Consider the following 22,043-nt stretch of genomic DNA (forward strand, 5'->3'; position numbering starts at 1 on the left):
TTGCTCTTCTTCTTCGTCGTCTTCTTCTTCTTCTTCTTCTACTTTATATTTATTAACTGGCCGAGAAGACGAAGCTGAGAAGAGACAGCAAAAAGAGGACGAAGCATCGAAGGAAAAAAGCAAAGAAACGAGATAAGAATATAAAAAAGAAACGAAAGAAACAGTTGCTAGAAGGTTCTCAAGAGACTGACTGTGTATATGAAGATTCCTCTCCAAGCCACCGATTTACTCGACTTCCAATAGGCAGAAGGCGGCGGCCAGGGGTTTTGTTTACCCGCAGACAGGAGCAGCAGGGATGATATCAGGAGACGAGACGAAGAGAAGAGGAAGAGAAGAGGATGAAGAGAAGACGAAGAGCGAGGATGCAAGATCAGCATCAAGCGGGCGAGCTGCTCACTGGCCCAGCGCCCTTCTTTTCCTCTCTCATCTCATATACTGTCAGGCATTTATGCATGGCGATGGAGGCCGGGGATGGCGGCCGGCCTGTCAGAAGTCGCCTTAGCACGCTCTCCTAAAGACTTTTTATTTCTGCTCATAACTACGGAGTAAAATGCCTGTCTTGCTCTCTATCTGAAGGGATGAACTATGGAATATATAAAACAAGATGAAACTCCACAAACCGAATGCGATCCCTGTTCGAAAAGGAGACAGAAAGAGCGAATACAAAAAAAACACAGAGAGAGGGAGGGGGGAAAGAATAATACGAATAAAACGTCATACATGATACGAGTTAAGGGTCATGGAGCTTTGGTTGCTTTGGACTCATGCCTCAATTTGCTTGAAGCAGCAAACGATGGGATGGCTGGCTGCAACTTGCGGCTCGTTGCTGTTGATGAGAGTCTAGGCCGAGACGAAGGAGGTCCATGGTCGCTCTCGCTGCTTGCTCGCCGTCTCTTTTGTGAGCCTTCAGCCTTGCTGCTGTTATTATAGCACTATACCCATGCACTTCATCAGCCCTATGCACCGCAGAGATATTTATATCAACATGGCAAAGAACTAACCTTGTAGGCATGACGGAACCACGTTGTTCCTCTCTTCTTGCTGCTGACGAGCCCAATCCACGAGTCACAGTTCTCACAGAGACCCTCCCAGATGTTGGCGTTACCCTCGCTGCGTCGTGTCTGTTTCGGTGGACTGAAGGCCTGTCCGGTCGTGGCACTGATGCCGTGCGTGAAGCTCTTGTCGTACCAGTATGCAGAGTTCTTCAGGATAAGCCAGCGTCCCGGTTTGCAGATTCCGCACCAGCCTTCACGCCTGTTTCCCTGTCCGCGTACCCAGGTGGGAGTGTACATGTCACCCTCGAAGCGAGGCTCCTGCTCGCGAGGGACCATGGTCGGGTCGGATGGGAACATGTCTTCCGGCGGAGGCCGTGTCTGGTTGTCCCTCAGTGGCTCCAGCAGGTCAGGAGGGTTAAGCAGGTCGGAGTAGTGGTCTATATCATCACGATCTCTTGACTCATTGTCGCCAGGCACAATTCGAGACACCGTCTTCTTGGTCCTGGGGCTTGGAGCCACCGTGTCCGGCTTGCCATCTTGGATGCTGGCTGAAGGGTTTGACGATGAAGCAGTCAAGGCTTTCGTTGCTTTCTTTGGCTCCGCTCTCTCCCCTGCTGGAGGGGGATAGTGGTTTCGCTGCTGCACCGAAGGGGACGATCCAGCGAAGGACCGGTTAACATGCGGCTGAGAGATGAAGGTCGAGTTCGAAGAAGAACCGTGGGTCCATCCGCTCCCGCAGCCATCGTAGCTATAGCTGCTCAACTGTCGCCCATGGGATCCAGGTGATGTGGCAGCCATCGGTCCAGGTTCAACTCTGAGACAGTCAGAGTACTGCTGATGCTGCTGCTGATGCTGGCGTTGAGGCGAGGCTGAAGGTGAAAGCGGTGTGTTGGAGAAGTAGAGTGAGCTGCAGGGAGTGAAGGCCGAGGTAGAAGAGGCGATGTCCGAGTAAGCGGATATATCGTTATACCCCATGGATGCCGAGACATGCGAAGACGATGGTTCCGTGGTCGGGATAGCAGTGTCTACAGTCAACTGTGCCATCGTGGATCGAGGTGAGTTCTCCCAGCTGGGCAACGACTCAGCTTCCGTGGATGCCCGATTGTTGAACTCAGATTCCATAGAAGGGAGCAGAACATGATTGTCCATCATACCGTCCTTATACATGCCTGCTTTTTTTCGTCAGTCTAATACACCTACAGTTAGGTCTAGGTGGCTTACCGTCGTGTAGAGAGTCAAATCTCTGCGCCAAAGAGGTTTGGTCGGAATCATGGATGTCGTATGCATGCAAGGGCGGGTATTTTGGAGGACTAGACATCAACGGCAAAGAGTATATGCTGTCGTATAGCTGCCTTGTCTGGTAGGACAGTTGCTTCGCCGGCACAGTACCACAAGCCCATGGGTATTCAGAGGACTGCATTCCTGCTTCATTTCCAGCTGCTATACCCTCCCCTCTCGTAACGTGGCCGTCAAGCGCTTGGGAAGACGGGATGTATTCGCCCCTAGCAGAGTCAGCGAAATCAAGGGCAAACCATGCATATGTATGGAAGAGGAGTGTATACTGTTGCAGGACACCCCTATACTCGATATGGCCTGTCGACATCTTTACGGAAGTTTGTATATATAGCCTCTCGGATTTGTCCAAAGATAACAAGCTCGATGCCTGCAACGAGTTCGAGGCAGAATTAAGATTATTAAAAGCGTCTGTCTGTATTAAAAAAAGCCGATATGCAATGGATTCTGAGACCTGCCGGAGGTGTTCGTAAGTCGTGGGGGTATGTATGGTATAAATGATGGAGAGGACAGAGCTGCAGTCAATACAGATGGTCCCAGACGAAAGGAATGGATGAAATCTAGTTAGAAACTAAAACAAATTTTGTAATTAAAAGAGTATTATAAGGGAGAATCCAGCTCCTGTTAAAAAAAAGTAGAAAGAAAAAGGTATAAATCAGGGTACATTAACCATCGGATTTGAAGCTATTCAAACAACCATGGAGAATGTATTCCCCCCTGAGAGAGAATGAAACAAAGAGTGAAATGGGATGAGAAAGGAGAGGCAGAGGTCGGAGAAACAGCAGTCAGAGAGATCGAGAGAAAGGGAGGAAAAGATAGGCTGTGGTGTAATTATATCAAACTCCCTCCTCCTCCTCCTCCCGCATGTCCGGCATAAGGTGGGGAGCCACAAGTATAATTAAAAAGAAAAGAAAAGAAAAAGAGGAAGAAAAAGAAAGGAAAAGAGGGAATCCGTATCGAGGAAAGGCAGGTCAGGTCAGCCTTCGCAGCGGCTACAATATTACCCGCCCAAGGGTCTATGGGTGCAAGCATGTTTAGCAGGCCCTTGGTCCCGGTCAAGCCATGAACACCTTCAAGTTGGAAGGATGTCAAATCAAGGCCGCCAAATTGATTATCTTTTTGTCCTTGAAGAGTTGGAGTCTGGCCTGATACCATCCGAATTGTGGTAGAAGGACTGTAAGCGCCAACCAACTGTTGCTCTCTCTGCCAACCATCACTGTTGCAAGTTGCCAAGGGGTTGTATCCCGTCTTCTGCCTTTTTCTCCATTCTCTCAATGAAAATAGAAAGTGTTAGTAAAAAAGAAAAGAAGGATTAGGAAGAGAGATGGCTTGACGCTGCAGAGTCAAACCCGCTTGGATTGAGGTCTCGATTGGTACCTGAATATCAACATTTTTAACCGCCGAAGTTCATCCCAAAAATAGCATACGCCTCGTATTTACCTTCTTGCAAGGTTAACAAGGAACTTGGATGCGAAGGGATCCGTCCAACCCCCCATGGCACTGGCGACGCTGTGATTGGGAAACACTGCTCGAACAAGCATCCATCGTCCAGGGTGCAGGGCCATTATTTCATGCACAGAAGAAGGCCGGAAGCGCCCACACTAACTCAGCTCGTTAGTAACTATTACTAGCTAACGAGTTCACATCCCCCCTTGTTCATGTGTGACCAGGGGCCGAGGTATGCTCTAACCGCCGGGTCGTCCGTTTCTGTTGCTCGGCTGGGCCATCGATGTCACTGCATGCAACTCTTCCTGCAGGCCTCGACCGGATCTGCATCTGATGGAGCGCTGAAAGCCCAATCATAAGCCTTTCCAATCCATATTTTCTTCTCCACGACGTTAAAACGGGATCGTCCATGTTCATTCCGCGAACCCATGTCGTCCTCCGCTGCACGCAATGCATTCCCTATTCATCATGCCGGCTGCATGCCATTGACGACATCAATTGAATTTTTGTACCACATCTTTACATTGTAAAATATCTCTGCATGGCGTTTTGTTTTTTTCCCTCTCCCTGGAGAAACAAAAGGTTGACGCCCCGTTGCTATTTTTGGGAGCAACCAACATTCGAAATTTAAACGGGTGTTATCCTTTTACTTCTGCCTCTCGAAATAGTTGTGTTATGACAAATGGCTTTTTTTATCATGGTTGTCCCACAGTTTGATACTTCTATATTACATGAGCCGTGGATCAATCTTCCCTTTTTTTCAATGTCCTCCACGATGCTGAAACTATAACAGTGGCGGTGGTCGTGCCCTGCTTTTCGACGGCGGTTAACCAGAATTAAAAGATAAGGGAGATCCGAGGGGTCAACTGTATCATAAGTTAGTGATTCACACTGTCCAACTAATATACATGAAGGTTCAGTCAAGTTGTGGTAGTAATTCCACTATGGCCCCAAGTCTGCTATTTTAACATTGACATCCATATGACAATAAACAGAGAAGCCAGTTACGCGCTGGATAAAAAGTTACTCCAAAGTAGAGACCATTTGCCACCAACAGTTCTTATATTTTCTGTATTTAGTGGACTAGAAATTGGAATCAGTTTGAAACATTGAATATGCGCCCCTCTTCCTATCACATGAGCGTGTTGAAGCCCCTTGATATTCAGTAGAGCAGTGGGTTTAGTTGGTCAGAAATGAAAGTACACGATCGGCTCTAGTTGGTCTCTAGAAGAGAAGAAGCCGAAGGCCTTGCTGGTGTGGAAATATATTTATCCGTCACATACGATATCCGTGCTCTTGGCACCTATCGTCTTTGGCGCTGGGGTCATGTAGGCTCCAACGCAAGGGCCCCCCAGTCACCATCTTCATAAACGCTTGAACAGGCGCATGGGACCAGATTCTTACCTGGAAACTGGGCGCATCTTGCTCTCTTCTATGTTGTAGGATGGAAACACCCATTCCGAGTCGATATCAAGTTCTTGCTATATAATATAGATATGCGTTAAGCTTGATATAAACCCTGAGCTTACTTTTTGAGATACAAGATAACCAATAATAATGGGACTAGATGTTTGACAGGATGGGTGGAAACAATAAAGACGGATACTTATATAAGGCAAGCGCCTAAAAATCAGTTCACGTGCCACCAAGTGATTCAAACCTTCTTATTATAACAATTATCACTCTACATCGTTACATTTTCTACTCTCCTTCTCCCACTTCGCAAATCCAACAATTCCCTCGGAATCAACATGTCAGACGCGATGACACAAGGGAATTTCGTTTACGCGTTCTTGAAGTCCTGCTTCACTCGTCTTCGAGGATTTGCGCAGTTTCTTCTCCCCTTTCTCCGACCGAAGAAGCGACGGGGGATAAATTATTATAACCCAGTTGAATTAAACAAATATGCCATGCAAACGCTGCAAAAAGCTCTAAAAGACGACCCGGGTGCTGATATACGGGACTGTCTACCTTTAGTCTATAATTCAGCCATGCGAGTTATCTCGAAAACCAAAGCCCGAAAGGAAGAGGAGCTCAAGCGACCTCCAACTCCTGAATTTCGGACGAAAATTAATTATGTCGAAAACGCTGAGATTATATTTCCGCTTTCTGACGAAGTTGTTAGTCTCCTCTTGCAATACTCCGATAAAGATGGTGAACTCGTGGGAAAGCAACTAGTGATATCCTTGAAGCAGCTAATCTGGGAGTCTCCGAAAATTTGGGAATCTGCTGTCAGAGGAGTAGTCCTTAAATGCAGTGACAATGTTGCTCTCAAAGTTATTCGACAGCACCCGGACTATACCGAATATACGACGCTGCAATACCTAGCCGAGAAATTGCCTGAGATACCCGTTCCTAGCACTTACGGAGTCATAAGATTCAAGCCATTCACAGCTTATTTCATGTCATATATCCCATCAATGACATTGGCAGAAGCATGGCCAAGTTTGAATCATGAAGGGAAGACTTCTGTACAAGAACAGCTTGAAGAAATTTTCTCAAAGCTCAGAACCTTGAGGAAGGACGATGGATACCCGTTAGGAGGAGTAGGAGGAGAAGGTGTGAAGGAAGCACGAGTAGGTAATTCTGCACAAGAGAAAACTATCAATACGGCTGCGTCGTTTGTGGATTTGCAATTCTCGCTTTCCGAATTTCTCAGCAAATCATATATTCAGTTTATTAGAACCCTGCAACCACCACCACCAACAGGATCGGTTTTCACCCATGGAGACGTTAGGAAAGACAACATCATGGTAGACATTGGAGACAACAATACATGCACGGTTACTGCTATTATCGACTGGGAAGATGCGGGTTTCTATCCTGACTATTTTGAGTGTACGACCTTGACACGTACTTGGTTACCCCATGTGGAAGATGATTGGTATAACTATCTGCCTCCTTGCATTGATCCAGCTCGATTTCCCCATCATTGGCTCATCGATCGATTGTGGGGCATACACCACCCTATTTTCTGATTTTAATGTTGCCAGGATCCTATACCCAGCGGCAAATTTTGGCCTTACAGTGAACTCACTTTGCATACTTCTATTGTAGCGAGAGACGGGATATTTGCACCTTGCTGTTATTCATTCCCTCTTTGTGTATTATATAGGCATATTCTATCCGATGCACCCCTTCTCCCATCAAATTCTTAAGTATGCTGATATAATTATAGAAGTCTATAGTTAGTCTAGTAAATATATAGAATACTACCCTTAATATTATTCTCCTATCTGTAGAAAGTGGACGTTCTACTATACTAATCCTTAGTATCATTCCGGAACACTTGACCCCAGGAAGTCCTGGGATCCTCACATGCCCTATCTATAGAGTGCTATATGCTTGTCCTAGTACTAGCAGAAAATAGAGTTTTTTTCGAACTGCTGGATAACCTAGTTATATAGGGGGGCGTAGGCGTACGACAGGCAGTTGTAACCGGGTTATATGGTGGGCAAGTTATAACCTGCGCTATGCCTCAGGTTAATTTTAGTACAAGTAAGCTCATCCAATCAATCAACGTACATGTAATCATTATATAAGGCCTGGCCTGCTTAGTTTCATCGAGCTCTTCTTGTACATGCTCCCTGCCCATCCATCATTGCACTGCAAGATGCAGGCTGAGGGCGTACATTGAAGCTCGACTACTCGTCCCAGGCACCACGGAGAGGTGCAGGCCATGCCCAGGGTGCCGTACACAGGGCCCGTACGGCTGGGATGGGTGCAGTAGGGCAAAAGCCCCAAATCCAAATGGAACGCAGTCACTCAGTCCAAAGATATCAATGAAATCATGTCCTTACCCATTTAAAGAAGCACAATGGCCCTGCTGGCCGAAGACCCATTTCCTCCTCCAGTTATCCTGGCCCTTGGCCGTCGTACCGGCCCATCGCCCGTTAGGTCAATGACCTGGCGGTCATCCCCAGAGTCATCGTCCAGGACTATGACCTCCGTACGTGCCTGCTGTATCTCGTCCCGTACGGAGCAGTGGGAGGCACGATCGCGCCACTTGCAGTTACCACATGCTCCGCCGAAGTGGCCGGGGAGCCGGACGCACTCTGTGAAAGGCCTGAGACCTGTACGTCCCCGACAGTCGGTACAGGCATGCACCTCAGGCCTCCCTCTGGATTGGACCAGCAGGCCGTTAATGTACGAGGCCCGATGCGATAGTATTTGCCGTGCATCTATGCTGTACGGCACATAGCGCACATGGAGTCCCGGGAGGGACAATACCGCACGGCCCAAGTCATTGTGGACGTACGGGGCAAGCTCCTGGCCACCGACCCTGAGGATACCAGGCGTGTCCGTCATCCGGGCGATCTGGCGGTCGTACAGCACAAGGGCCCTATATCCATGTCAGTATACCCGTGCCGTGCATTGTACAGTATTAGATAGGGATAGGGGCGGAGTAGGGTGGGGGAGGGTGCTAGATATATAACTTACATCCCGTCCCCAGCAGTGTTGTTGTTAAAAGGCCTATTATCCCATCTTTTATTAGTATATCCTTACTAATATATGCTATATTATGGACGGATAGATAGGATATTATAGATAATAGGCCGTACTTACATCTCAAAAGAGGAAAAAAAAGAGGAGAGAAAGAGTATAGGGGTACTAATTGATTGGAATCTATCCTATACCCACCTAGTTAGTATACTATGGCCTATGGCTGTACAAATAGTATTTATTCCCCCCTTTCCCTCTCTATATCTATGCCTGCTGCATCGTACAGAGGGCAGAGGGCAGATAAGGGGGAGGGGGGAGAGGGGAGGGGGGAGGGGGAGGGCATAACATACCTGATATTCTATTCTGTACACATATTCCCAGGCCGGATATCAGTACAAGGACTCCCAGACGTGGCCTAGATGGCAGGATAGGCTGCAGCTCGGCTCTGGACGATGAAACGAGTACAGAGAGGATAGAATAGTGTCCAAAAGGGATGACTTACCGGACGTGTACGTGGAATAGGCTAAGGAGGAGAAGGAAGAGAAGGAGAAAAGAGGGAGGAGGTGAGGCCAAAGCTGATATCAACGTGTAGCGAGAGCGTGTACAGCCTAACCCGATTAGGAAGCCTTTCTTCTAGTAACAACGTACAAGCAACACCTTAATATATAGAGTATAAGTATAAGAAAAGAGTATTTTTTTATTACTACGTATATCTATCAAGGCCAGAGGCCAATCCTATTTAAAAATATATATCGGTAAGGAACAGAGTAGCGTACACTAATCCATATTCTATATTCTATATTAGATATCCTATACTGACTCCCTTAGGCTAGCTTCCTTATCTCCTTGAGGTGCTTGACCAAGGTATTTAATGAGAAGCCATGCTTTACCCGTACTGTCTCCAGCTCCTCAATAACAACGGACAGGCTCTTCTTCTGTACGCGCTGCCTCCGTACGATCTCATCAACCACTACCTTCCTGCGGGAGAACATCATGCTCTCCCCAGGACGGTGGCGGCGCCATCTAGGCCCATATGCCTCCTCCATGCTCCGTACCGACGGCCGGCCACCAAGGCCCTCAGCCCACTCTCGCCAGAGATCCATAACGGTCCCAATCGTACGGGATTGAGAGAAGCCCATAGAAAGGGGCGGGGGGCCAGTATGGGGAGCGGCTGCTACAGCAGAGGAAGAGGGGGGGTGAGGGGAGCAGGAAGGGGACAAGGAAGGATGGGGAATGGCTCCATGCATACACCTAGGAGTGGCATATGGAGTGGAGGCGGCAGTGGCGGTGGCAGTGGCCGCAGCGGACAGAGGCGAGCCTGGAGCATTGGCTCGTACGGTGAAAGACACTGTACCGTCCACTATATCCTTGATATTCCTATCAATTGTCTGTAGGAATCCAACATTCCGCTCCTCTGATACCTTAAGAGTCTGCACAATGGACTGCTCAATGGTCTGCAGCCGCGTGGCAATGGCAGGAACCGTACGGCGAAGCTGGACATCCTGCGGCTCCTCCACATCTATCAGGGAGTCTCGTACAAGCTGGGAGAAGCAGAGGTAGTCATCCCGTGCAAAGAGGGAGTGGCTCCATATTGGATGGCCGGGGAACTCCTGCATAAATAGAACAGAGTCCTGCAGAATGACTGTACGAAGATAGTCAAGCAGATAGAGGAACCCCTGCGAGGCAAGATCCCCGTGGTCCACCTTCCCACTATCGAACCTCACTGACTCTGGAGGCAGCTGTACGTCCTCAGAGCCAGAGCCGGTGTACGAGGCCTGCCAGAGCAGCCACTCATCGACCCAAGGCCAGAGTGCCTGCTTGAGGGATGCAGGCGGCTCAATCTTTGTACGCGGCAGATAGTACGCCCCTGTTTCTACCGGCTGGAAGCCTGCCATTGCACGTACGAACTTCCTGGGAATATTAGTAAGATAGGAAGTTGTAAGAGAGTCAGAATTCCACCGTCCAGCCCTTCGAATCTGGCCCTCATTTACTCCTGCCAACTCAGCAAACTTGGCCCCCTGGGACCGTCCAGCATGGGTCTTCTTCTTTATCCCAAGGCCGATCCCCTTGTACACACGGTTTGACCACTGCAGCTGGGTCTCGTACGCAATTGGCTTGACATTACTCTGGCCCTTGATGACAAGAAGGTCGTACCAGAGCTCCCGGCGCTGGAAGTTGGGTGGTGTCTCCCCCATAATATTCCAGCGCATAAAGAAGTAGAAGCCAATACTGGCCATCGTACAGAGAAGGGGGTTCTTATGCCGTACAGCAGTGCCGTACTCGCGGCGGCCATCCTGGTTCGTCTTGCCATTATCTATAAGTACAACCATGGCATGGCAGGGAGTTGGGCCCTCATTATCCAGAGTCAGGGTAAAGAGGTCGGCCATTTGAACCTTACGCCGTACCTCACCACGGAGGAGAAGGGTATGAGCAAGGAGAAGGTCGGCCGCCGTACGGAGGAACGGCTCCAGCTGGCCAGAAACGTTGTACCCAGAGGACCAGCAGAATCGGATGAGCCGTACGAATTCAGCAGAGGTATATCCATCCTGAAGGGAGTTGAGGCCACGGTCCTCGTACTGCTCCCTCTTCCTCTTTGACTCCTGCTGTCTGCGTGTACGAATCAGGCCCTTTACCAGTGCACCCCTGGGGGATGCATGGGTATTTGTCCTCATGCTGACCTGTACGCCCCAGAGGTCCACCAGAGCGGCAATGTACGCCTTGATCGATGCCTCTGATAGCGTCTGTTTAACGGACTCCCCCTCTATATTCGTACGGCTCTTCTTATATCGAGATGGCCTGATTTCTCTGTACATAACCTCCTCCTGCAAGAACATATTTAGTTTCGGCTCGGACACAATCTCTCCGTCCGCAAATCCAACCCTTTGGCACCATGCCTATTGGGATTGGAATCGATCGATATACCGTACAGTCAGCCTGTAGACATGCGGCAGTGGGATATAAGGATATATATATATCAGCCTGATAGGGAGCCAGGCCGGGGGGATAAGAGACGGGAGATAGTAGTAAGAAAGGGAAGTATATACTCTCCACTCCTCCTGCCGGGCACTGTACGCGATCTGCGTATTCTTAGGCCGGTTCTTTTGGGTATATAGGAGCGTACGCTCCTGGTTCTCGAACAGGGCAACGTTGATATTGGACTGCCGGTCCAGGGCACTCATGCTGCCGTCTGCACGGTCCATTCTGGACGAGGAAAGGGGGTAATATAAAGGTCGGAAATAGGGTATGCGGTATATAGTAAGGTAAATACCTATCTGTTCACTTATTTGGCCGCATTAGCCCATTGTATGTACGAAATATACAGGGGTACAGGGGGGGGGAGTAGAGAGAGTAGAGCAGAGTAGAGCAGAGCTGGGCTAAGAGGCCTGAGTGGCGGTAATACGCAATAAAGCTATAACTGCTTACATAATCGGTTACACTGCGGCTTGGCATAACGTACGTAGTAACCCGGGTTATAACACCACCCGGACCCCCCCCCATATAACCACTAGTTAAACTGATCCGCTTCTATCTGCCCCTTTCTACTTTAAGAAGTTCTTTTATTTTCTAATATCTATATTTATGCTCTACTATAGTTTGGAAATCTATATTAAAATATATTTATATAATACTAAAATATAAGGAGGGGGTTGGCGAGCGCCTATCAAACGGTGCCTCAAACACCCGTTGGTCTCAACACTTAATTCTGTTTCCTATATTTTATAGTAGGAAACAATTCACGCGCACCGTAACATTGTGTAATATGCACTAGAAATTCACTCCTTGATCTAGCCCGTCTTTGTATACCACAGAAAACACCAAATGGGTGCAGTTCTGAAGGCACCATATCGTCTCTTACACGGTTCGGAATGCGGCCCAAGCGATACTGCTCGAAGGTCCAGTCGCATCCTCGACACCAAATGCCGTGTTCGAGGACTTTATTTGGCAGTAAGGAGGGGAATTCCATGGATGCCATGCCGCCGTAACCATTATCCGGAACATTTCCGTTTGACGGTAACCTCGACGGATTGTCAGGCAGCGGCTGCAAAGGAGTCTCTTGAAACCATTTTATTGTGTGCATTTTCTTTATCACTCTGTCAGACATATTATGACGTATACTAGTGTCTATGGTTGGCACTGAGCCATTAATCCTTATCGCAAATTCTTTCACGAGTTTGACGCTCACAAGCGTCAACCGTCCCCTTCGCAAGTCCTTGTGCGCGATATCATAAACTCCAGGGATACTTTGCATCAGGGGAATTTTCTTTAGATCGCGCTGGGTAAGCTTAAAGCACTGCTTAGCCAAAGAGGGGGGTATCACCCAGAGTGACTGATTATAATGAAGGCATTCGTAGCAGCATCGATCGCATGTTGGAAGGAATAAAAAGGGCCCAAACTCCCTACATGAGATGCAAGTTTCGGATTTTAGAACTGTATAAAGTTTCTCTGCAGAATGGAAACTAATAAGGCAAGTTTCACTGAGTGCCTTAAGTGTATCCGGTGTGTATTTCATAAGATCACGGTATGCTGGTAGAGACTCAACAATACTTCTACTTCGCCGAGAGACGCATAAAAGACGAGATAGAGACTGAAAATCCAATATATTTAGAGTATGATGTAGAATCTCGAGGGGCAAATGGCCCAGGAGCCCCGCGGATGATAGCTCGGGACGGTGTTCAAGATGTGACGGCTTAGCTGGGTCAGTAATTGAAATCATCCCTCTAAGCAAATGGCGAGGACGATAGGATAAGCTCGCAAGTATATCCTCGTCGCATGGCGTTTCGGACATGATGGTGCCAAGGGGTTGAGGCGGTAATTGAAGCTCGTGGTTAGACGCTGGAAACGCGTACAGTAACTTCGTCACGCTTCTTTTATATTCTCTAGAATAACTAGAGTCGGAACCGCCTGTACCACGGGGCAAAAAGGTCTAAAGGCCCAGCGGTCAATAGCACACGAAAACGGTGACCGGATACTATCGAGGAATAAAAGAGTAGAGTAGTAAATGCATGTGTGACCTCATATAGGCCCATGTGAAGATAGATGAAGTTGTCAAAATGCTTGGTATGATCTATAATATAGTTTTCGTAAAGACAATAAAGAAAATGAGATGATTATTCGGTACGTTAGGAATTGCCGTCTGCAACTGTGTATTTAAAAGCGCTTTAGCGCATTGGGCAAGGTTTTTGCTTAATCACCAGGGACAAAAGGCCTAATGTCCATGAGTAACCTTCTGTGTGCATGGTGGATGACATAATCTAACAAGAGTTGAACTAAATTACATAATCCAATTGTTAATTTTTCCTGTTTTTCTCTGAGAATGCTTGGAACGAAGTATTCTAGTTCACCTTCCATCTCAAGGCAATTTCTCCTCTATAACCCTCTTGCGGATAACGGGTCATCTGTAAGAACTAGGGCTGGGGCCCTACATAAAAGAATCTAAAGAGATTCAGCCCCTCAGGAGTCTGAACCATCAAAGCTACCTCAAGTCGCTGAGAGGATATCTATCATGGTATTCACCTTTCTGGTCTTAAAATATGCCTGCCGTCCGTTGACCTAAAATACATATTCCTTCACCTTGCTGCACCATCTCCTTGGTCCAGATTTCCAATCTACCCCTCTTCCCTCCTCTTCCCTTCTCTCTTCCTTCCAATACCCAAAGCCACTCCAATGGATCATCGTGCGACGCGGCCACGATATTCGGTTGTGGCCTTGCTTTCCCTCGGCATGTGCGTGGGGCAATAATTACGGGATATCAGACTCTCGCTGTTTGTCACATCGCATCGAAGGTTTGATTGCTGCTGATATAACCGGTCGCACTGCTTGAATTCTCCCTTTTTCCTACAGCCACATTGATATTTGATCCATACTTGAATGCACATGTTCCCGGTTTTTGGCAGGTATATCTAGGGAGCAAATTTTCTAAGTGGCGGGTAAACATTGGTATATATGGGGAATTTTATATCTCCATACTTACAGGGAATCTCAGGTAGTAAAGATTGGTTGGCAATTCTGGCTTGTGGAATAACCAGGGCTATCCCAATCAATCAAAAAGTGTTCACAAAGGATCGCAAAGCATTGACCTACCTCGGAGTCACTGAAGATTGGTTTTGAGAAGCTTGATTAATTGAGAGACTTAGTCGTGGTTTGTAGCTGCTTTATATGTTTATTGACTCTTAGTCACACACCCTAAGTTATCCCTAAGCGCCGTCAAGGCTGTGAGCACTGAAGATCCAGAAAAAACTCGGCCCCATTTCACCTACATTAAGAAACCTCCTCACCTAAGCACTTACTACATAGTATGTACGATAATCCATGTGCTGCCGTATATACTTACGTATAGCAAACTACTCGGACCAATTTAATTCGTCATAGTCCTTGTCTGGTTCATGCACTTTTTATTCTCATGGGTTTCAGTATAGTTGGTTGGTCGTTACTATCTGCATACCCTTGGCGTTGTAGTGGCTATGGCCCCCAAATTACTCAAGGACAATAGAGCCCATGCCATATTTACTATTGAGGTAATAAGAAAAATCTGCAGTATTACCGCCTAGTTTCATCCATTTCATTTTTGGTGTACTTGATTGGTGATGATAGCTAGTTATATTTATGAGGTAAGTAGATATGCATTGAATCAGTTCTTCAAAGATCGTATTACAGTTACAGTTACGTAATGAGTCTATGTCACTTATGCCGAACAGAAGTAGTTAAATAACTAAATAATCACTAGCTGGCGCTTAATGAATTAATTCTAGTTGAGATCAAAGCACTTTTACTCCTCTTACTTTACGTACCTTTTTGTCCATAATAATGATGGAATCATTAAAACCCAAAGACACAACTATGCCTGTATCTAAGTGGATCCCCAAATCTGAAATAGAGGTACTATCCCAGGAGATCGATGAAGAGCTTGGAATGTACCGTATTCAAGCCGGGAACAAAGTCCGCTACCTCACGATAGCCGGGGATGTTTTCGATGAAGATACCATGTGTCGTCCATATCTTTTGATCCCGAAACTCCCTATCTTCCCAAACACCCCATGGGCGAAGATGGACATCACACGCGCAGCGGATGGCACACCCTTGCCCATTATTTCTAATACTGAGCTTCGTGGAGTCGACTTGATTTGGCATCCGGACAAAATCGAAGTCCTCTCCCTAAAGCAGATTCGACGCTATCGGCATAACGTCCACGAAGTGATGTTCAAAGGGGTACCAGCGATCACGAAAATTGTGCGGTGGGAATGGGAACTTGCACGAATGGAGAATGAGACTTGGGCATATTCCCTTCTTCACCGGCATCAGTGCAAGCATCCTGATGAACCGCCCATCGGCCCACGGTTTCTAGGTCACCTATCGGAAGATGGTCGAGTGATGGGGGTGTTACTGGAGAAGGTACAGGGTCGATTCGCTGGCCCAGATGATCTCTTGAAGTGTGAAGAGTTGGTCCGTAGGGTTCATCGGCTCGGGTTGATCCATGGGGACGTCAACCGGCATAATTTTCTCGTGAACGAAGAGACGGGAGACGTACGACTACTTGATTTTGAGCACGTCGAGGAGTTTGATGAGGAAGTGGCTAGGGCTGAGCTGGAAGCTTTACCGCTGGAGCTCGCAGAGGAGACAGGGAGAGGGGGTTGACTGGGGAGCTGTAGATATATATGTTCCGAGGCAACGACCGGGTTATATCACGTGATCAGAGTTTGCTCTTTTTGGTTCCACTTTTGTAGTTTATCACACTTAAAGTTCAAGTCAACAGCCTTTAAGCCTTTCGCTGTGCTGAAGCCAGAAGCCATGAATCACAATCATGCAAACTATCAAGCTCGGCTTGACTTCGCCCAAAGTTTGCTACACGAAAGATTTGGCATAGAGGTAGCCCTTTACCCTGTCTCTTCTTGGTGTCAGGTGCTAAGAAGTATTATCTCGTTGTATTAGGACGAAGCCAAGGTTGTTCCTATCCAGTACGACGCGGAATGCCCATTCAAGTACAATAATTTTGTCTACCGCATCTCCCTAGCTTCTCCCATTGCTTCGAATCAGGATGGACCTACGCAACCCGGCTGTGTCGCCATACCTAAAGACACCAAGGAGCTTATATTACGGCTCACCAACCCCGATGCAGAGGGAATGAGCCTCCAGACCCGCGTTGAAAATGAGGTAGCAAATATCTACCTCGCATCCGCCGCCCTTAGCGATATTACACCCCATGTCGTACCATCAGTGTATGCCTGGGGCAGCGCAGCGGGCGAACCCTCGCAAGGTTGGATATTCCAAGAGCTAATGCCTGGTACGCCTCTAGACGAAGCATTTGGCGCAATGGATATTACGCAGAAGCAGCAGATATTCACACAAATGGCGAAGATGCTGAAGGCTTTACATGATTACAAGTTACCCGATAGTATCACTGGGTTTGGCGGGCTGACCTTAGATGATGCTGGTCATATTATCAGCTCTGTTATGCCGAGTGTTGGCGCTGGGCCGTGGCCTTCATACGAAGCGTCTTTCAAAGGTCGGCTGGAAGTGGCTCTTCGGAGAGCAGATAATAACAAGTATATCCAAGGGTGGCGCCAAAATGGTATTAGGGAACGCCTTGAGGCATTCATTGAGCGTGGTGTCCCAGCCATGTTTGAATCACTGAGCTCGAAAGATGAAAAGTCCATTTTGCATTGTGATTTCAGTAAGTGGTTTATTGATTGTGAGTATCGCTAATTAATAAGCTAACTCTTTTTAAAACCTATAGCTACAAATAACATTTTATTTGACGCCAGCTCAGGACGTATTACAGCTCTCATTGACTATGATTTCAGCTGTGTTTTGCACAGATCTTACGAGTTTCTTCGCTCCCTTGATAACGCTGGTGGCCAATTTTGCGGGTGGTCTGGTGACGACGACAGTGAGCAGATGGCACTTAGGGGAGCAAAACTCCATGGCTTTCCGTCACCGCTTCCACAGTCAACCAAAGATGGCGTCCAGTGGGAGGTTGCAAAGGCATGGGAGTGTGAGTTGGAGAAGCTAGGCGTGGAGCGTCCGAGAACCATTGATGGGATTGACAAAGTAGCGGATGTTGATGCTGTGCTTCGAGGTATTTTGCCCTGGCGCCTAAGCAATTCGGATATCGTGCGCTTGCAGTCTGAGGAGGTGAAACTAGGTCACAGAGAGAAGTGTGAGAAGGAGCTGAGAAATATGCTCGTTCGTCTGGGATTTTAAGTTGATCATTACCCGGCCCTCGTAGCGACTATATGTACGTTATTCTTGACCAAGTCGAGACCGGGGCAACTCCACCTTGGGCTTATTCCCGAACTCCTTTTGACCGTCCTATGAATCTCCATGATCACTACTTAGTATTTTATGACCTGTTTTTTTGATTGGTATCATCCCCATAACCCCGAGCCCGCCCATTTACTTTATAAGGCGGTACAGCCTACAAAAGTGATCCACTTACAAAAGTTAACAGGAGTTACCAGTTACTACATACTTGCTAACCTTGTGCGATTGTGGGGAGAGAGACCAAGAATTGCCGCGGATGCTAGCAACTGCGATAGAGATAGAGATCCCCTTCATATCAAAAGCGGCTTCCTCGACAACGTTGCTTAGAATGATTGAATTAATATGTCGCGTCGACCAGCTTAGGAGCTTGTTACACGGCGTTAATGGTTATTGTAACAGAGAACCAATCTCTTCGCTTTGCTAGCTGGCTATAAAGAATACCCAAAACAAAGGCCTACCAGCTCACACGCCACTGAAAAATTGCATCTGGATACTATCATAGTACCGATCCAAAGGGAGAAATGGCGAATAAATACCTCGGAGGATCTGGCAATAGGCTCACCGTATGGATATCCATAGCAGCTTCCACCATGCTTATATTTTATGGCTATGACCAGGTCCGTTTGAAATTCCATTTGAACATGTACCAAATGGCCTTTTCTTAACTAGGCATAGGGAGTGTTCGGCAATGTTCTTATCGGTGAAGACTTTTTGCAAACGATGGGCCATCCGTCCACAAACCTACAAGGCACCATGACCTCGGTTTACAACATTGGATGTTTCGTTGGTGCTATGTCAACTATGTGGACAGGCGATTATTTAGGCCGGCCTCGCCAGATCATAATCGGCAGTACCATCATTGCTATCGGCGGTATCATCCAAGCTTCTGCGTATAGAGTTCCTCAGATGATGGTAGGGAGAGTGGTGGCTGGTCTCGGTACCGGGATGAATACCTCAACAGCTGGTGTGTGGCAGTCAGAGACGAGCAAAATGAATAGCAGAGGCAAACTCGTTATCATCCAGATGGTAAGATATTCCACACATCTTTTTCTTACCTACCTATATAACAACTAATGTATCAGGCGAACTGCATCGCTGGCTTCTCACTTTCGAACTGGCTTACCCTAGGATTCTCCTTTGCCGCAGGGAGTATTGCTTGGAGGTTTCCCCTGGCATTTCAGGTGTTTTTCACCCTTTGCATATACGCCATGTGTCCATTTCTACCAGATTCGCCCCGTCTACTGATTCGGAAGGGGAAATACAGTGAAGCGCGTGAAGTACTAGCGGCGTTAGAAGGCAATGGAGCAACGGCTGATTCGCATTCTGTCAAAACCCAATTTAATGTGATCAAAGATATATTGGATCGTGAGAATTTGAACTCTTACACGTGGTTGCAGCTAGTAACCGGGAAGGGTGAGGCTCTTTAATTTCTGGTTTACAAAGCGGATTTCTGACATATATTGATAGGGCCCTCCGGTATCCTCAGACGCATGGTCCTAGGGGCATGGATGCAGGCAATGAACCAAATATCTGGAATAAATGTTACTTCGTAAGTTGCGTCGTGCTTCTTTCAACCATGGCCAGAAGCTTAATCTTTACAGTTACTATATGTCATACGTCTTTATACACGCACTCAGCCTTTCCCCGCTCCTTTCACGAATACTCGCAGCAGCCGGGAGCGTGGACTACCTCGTTTTCTCCTGCCTTGCCTACTTCGTTATTGAGCGTTACGGACGCAGGAAAGTAATGATGGCCTCCTCCCTGGCTTGTTCGGTATGCTTCATAGTGATAACTATCTCCCTTTCTCTTTCAGAAAATGGCCACGGCGATAAGTACAAGTTTGGTATAGTGGCTGTTTCTTTTTTCTTTGCCTTTTTTGCCAGCTTCGGGATGGGCGTCCTTGGTGTTCCATGGTTATACCCTACAGAGATAAACGCTCTAGAAATGAGGACCAAGGGAGCTTCTTTGGCCATGGCAACAAACTGGATTATGGTAAAATCCCCCTATTTTCTATTCCCATTACAATATATAATCAGTCTAATGAAGTGTCGACAGAATTATATGGTTGTACAGATCACCCTTCCTGGTATCGAAAATCTAGGTTGGAAATTCTGGATTATCTGGGCCGTGTTATGTTTCTCCTTCATACCAACCACATACCTTTTCTATCCGGAAACCGCCAACCGAACACTAGAAGACATTGACCGATATTTTGAATCAAATAGAGAGGTAATAGTGGCATTCAATAAAAGTAAGTTTACGTTTCTATTTCCTACCTCATTACTTCTTTGCTCTCAATGTTAATTTTATTTCTGTAGCGGCAACCAAACTCAGTCGCCCTGAGGAATATATCCGTATGGACGAAGAAATTTCCAGAAGAGAAGCCGTGGAAAAGTCGAGCGGCTCTACTACTATGCTGAACAACCAATCTACAGATCAGGTTGATCAAGTATAAGGAAATCAGATACCTTTTTATATCTAAGTAGCATATCTTTGCTGTACCGGATATTTGTAACCAATTTCATAGCACGAGTGATAATTTAATGTATTTTCAACATAAAGCCAATAATTTTGAAGTTTGATATGGAATAAGCCATCAAGAAACAAAACGATGACTGGTCGACCTATAAGTCAAAAGCAGAAATATCAAAATAAAGGAGAAGCTACAGAAGCAATGAAGAAACCAAATCCGATAGTGAGAAGAACCAACTACTTCTCACCTTAGCTCCCCTAATCTCTTACTTTAAACTCCACGGATGCTCTACGCACGTTAATGGACACATCCATATTTCCTTCACTCCCCCACCAGCTCATCTTGTCATCACGTCCAACTGTAGGCATTTTGGTGCCAACCAACTCTTTGCCTTTCCCAGATCTATCAGTAACCTCAAGCCCGTCACCTCGGAGGAAAATATGTCCTGGGCTGCGAGTTTTGGCGAGGACATTACCTGCCCAAGAATGGGGATAGGAGATAGCCATATTGCCTGACCAACGGCTAGTATGATAGGAGCTCGCCTTTAGCCCTGAACGAGAGCATGGTTTGGGCTCGGCAATGCTGGGCTTTCTGTTGAGGGCTTCTAGGATACGATCCCATTTATTTGGTCTGTTGTGGTGGTTTTTGCGAGTGTCCAGATGCTTACCGTCCGCAGCGTTGGCTGTGCCCTCTGGAGCATTCTCACGCTTCTCGGAGGCAATGAACGATGGTTCGGTAACTGACAGCCATACATTTCCTGAGCGGGTATGAGTGCGAATAGAGACGTCATCGCAATCTTTACACTCCGAGTCTTTTAAGATGGTATTTTCAAAGACGAGCGGGGTTAGGTGAGCACTGATAGTGCCTGTGCGAGTTGAGAACGAAGCATGGGTGGAGAATCCGACAACAGCAAAGATGTTACCACTTCTGGTCTGGATATCAATCTCATACGGGCGAGGGGGAAGGGAGGATGCGACTTGCCATGAAGCATGGTTCATGGCCGGTTCTTCAAGATAGGCAGCTTTTAGCATATCAAGCTGAGCTTTGCTATCAAGTTCATTTTTGGGAGATGCAGCGTCCACGGCTGCAGCGGGAGCAGGCATCTTGAACCTCACAGAGATATTACCAGATCTAGACTTGATAGAAATCTTTGCGGGACGAAGGGGGTCATTTGGATCTGCTGGCTGGGGTATGACGGTAACGTAAACGGATCCAGTCCTGGTCTCGAGGTCGAGTAAATCGTAAAGAGGATAAATTCCATAGATAGAACCGGTCCTTTCTCGAACAACGATTTCTCGAGAGGAGTTTGAATGACAACCATGACCGGAATCATCATGATTGTGGTAATTGTGATGATGGCGATGGTGTCTCTGAATGGTTCAAAGCGGTAAGTTAGCAGTTGTATGAAGAACAAAGTAGATACGGAATGTAGCAACTTACTCTCATGAAACCAACGGTGGCCCAGCGGACAAGCCAAAGAGAAACCCAGACGATGAAGACAACCTTTAAAGCAACAAGCATCTTCATGCAACAAGACCGTCCTCGACACTGGCCATTCTCAAGGCGACGACGTTGGCATCTTTCCTTCCACCAGCGACAGAATCGGCCTCTCCCACGACATCGTCGGCCTGGCACATCAGGCGAAACGTCGGCCTTGACGATAGAGTCATCCTTGATGTCTACTTTTACATCACCAGTCTGGCATCTCGGTGTATCACGGTAACCTGGTGGCGGAGAGCTGAGGAGACGGTCGTTCTCACGGGAATCTTCCACTGCTTCTACATGGAGGTTTGGCTGGGATTCACCACTGTTTGAAGCAGTGCTGGGAGGAGTATATATCTTCTCGTCGCCAATGATGGTATCTGAATCATCAGAGTATTGAGGGAGCAAGGGAGCCTGTTGCTCCTCTAGTTTTGCTTCCTTTGGGTTGCCCATTGTTGTTGATACAAGTAACTGGCTATCTCGAGAGTGGCGCCACCAATACAATGCTATATTGAAAGGCGATCCAAAAGATGATTGACTTGGTTGAATATGTGCTTGGTATTGTATTGTATTATTATATTATACCCAGGCGGACCTTGACGGCCAGGGAGTTATTGATTACGGCGCAGAATGGGAGATGACGACGATGAGCA

At 47.2% G+C, this 22,043-nt stretch overlaps 7 protein-coding genes across 7 annotated transcripts; 4 read left to right on the top strand and 3 right to left on the bottom strand.

Moving 5' to 3' along the window:
• Nucleotides 1–737: 737 nt before the first annotated feature.
• Nucleotides 738–2,598, bottom strand: MCYG_00959 (conserved hypothetical protein; the record flags this gene model as incomplete). Its single annotated transcript, XM_002850809.1, has 3 exons — nt 738–932; nt 1,002–2,164; nt 2,217–2,598. 3 exons carry the CDS (start codon nt 2,596–2,598, stop codon nt 738–740), a joined length of 1,740 nt encoding a protein of 579 aa, XP_002850855.1.
• A 2,887-nt stretch (nt 2,599–5,485) lies between these two features.
• On the top strand, nt 5,486–6,712 carry MCYG_00960 (phosphotransferase family protein; the record flags this gene model as incomplete). The annotated part of the gene is made up of 1 exon (XM_002850810.1): nt 5,486–6,712. The coding sequence occupies one exon, from the start codon at nt 5,486–5,488 to the stop codon at nt 6,710–6,712; it is 1,227 nt and encodes a 408-aa protein (XP_002850856.1).
• Nucleotides 6,713–11,874: 5,162 nt separating this feature from the next.
• Nucleotides 11,875–12,963, bottom strand: MCYG_00961 (F-box domain-containing protein; the record flags this gene model as incomplete). The annotated part of the gene is made up of 1 exon (XM_002850811.1): nt 11,875–12,963. One exon carries the CDS (start codon nt 12,961–12,963, stop codon nt 11,875–11,877), a length of 1,089 nt encoding a protein of 362 aa, XP_002850857.1.
• A 2,051-nt stretch (nt 12,964–15,014) lies between these two features.
• Nucleotides 15,015–15,809, top strand: MCYG_00962 (alpha-galactosidase A; the record flags this gene model as incomplete). Its single annotated transcript, XM_002850812.1, has 1 exon — nt 15,015–15,809. The coding sequence occupies one exon, from the start codon at nt 15,015–15,017 to the stop codon at nt 15,807–15,809; it is 795 nt and encodes a 264-aa protein (XP_002850858.1).
• A 166-nt stretch (nt 15,810–15,975) lies between these two features.
• Nucleotides 15,976–17,375, top strand: MCYG_00963 (conserved hypothetical protein; the record flags this gene model as incomplete). The annotated part of the gene is made up of 4 exons (XM_002850813.1): nt 15,976–16,011; nt 16,104–16,677; nt 16,789–16,845; nt 16,909–17,375. 4 exons carry the CDS (start codon nt 15,976–15,978, stop codon nt 17,373–17,375), a joined length of 1,134 nt encoding a protein of 377 aa, XP_002850859.1.
• Nucleotides 17,376–17,956: 581 nt separating this feature from the next.
• MCYG_00964 (hexose carrier protein) lies at nt 17,957–19,890 on the top strand (the record flags this gene model as incomplete). The annotated part of the gene is made up of 7 exons (XM_002850814.1): nt 17,957–18,052; nt 18,111–18,461; nt 18,518–18,848; nt 18,903–18,984; nt 19,037–19,427; nt 19,491–19,686; nt 19,754–19,890. 7 exons carry the CDS (start codon nt 17,957–17,959, stop codon nt 19,888–19,890), a joined length of 1,584 nt encoding a protein of 527 aa, XP_002850860.1.
• Nucleotides 19,891–20,165: 275 nt separating this feature from the next.
• MCYG_00965 (conserved hypothetical protein) lies at nt 20,166–21,843 on the bottom strand (the record flags this gene model as incomplete). The annotated part of the gene is made up of 2 exons (XM_002850815.1): nt 20,166–21,278; nt 21,349–21,843. The coding sequence occupies 2 exons, from the start codon at nt 21,841–21,843 to the stop codon at nt 20,166–20,168; spliced, it is 1,608 nt and encodes a 535-aa protein (XP_002850861.1).
• Nucleotides 21,844–22,043: the final 200 nt, after the last annotated feature.

The sequence above is a fragment of the Microsporum canis genome, genomic scaffold (genome assembly GCF_000151145.1).
Source record: "Microsporum canis CBS 113480 supercont1.1 genomic scaffold, whole genome shotgun sequence".
In the NCBI taxonomy this organism is placed as follows: domain Eukaryota; kingdom Fungi; phylum Ascomycota; class Eurotiomycetes; order Onygenales; family Arthrodermataceae; genus Microsporum; species Microsporum canis.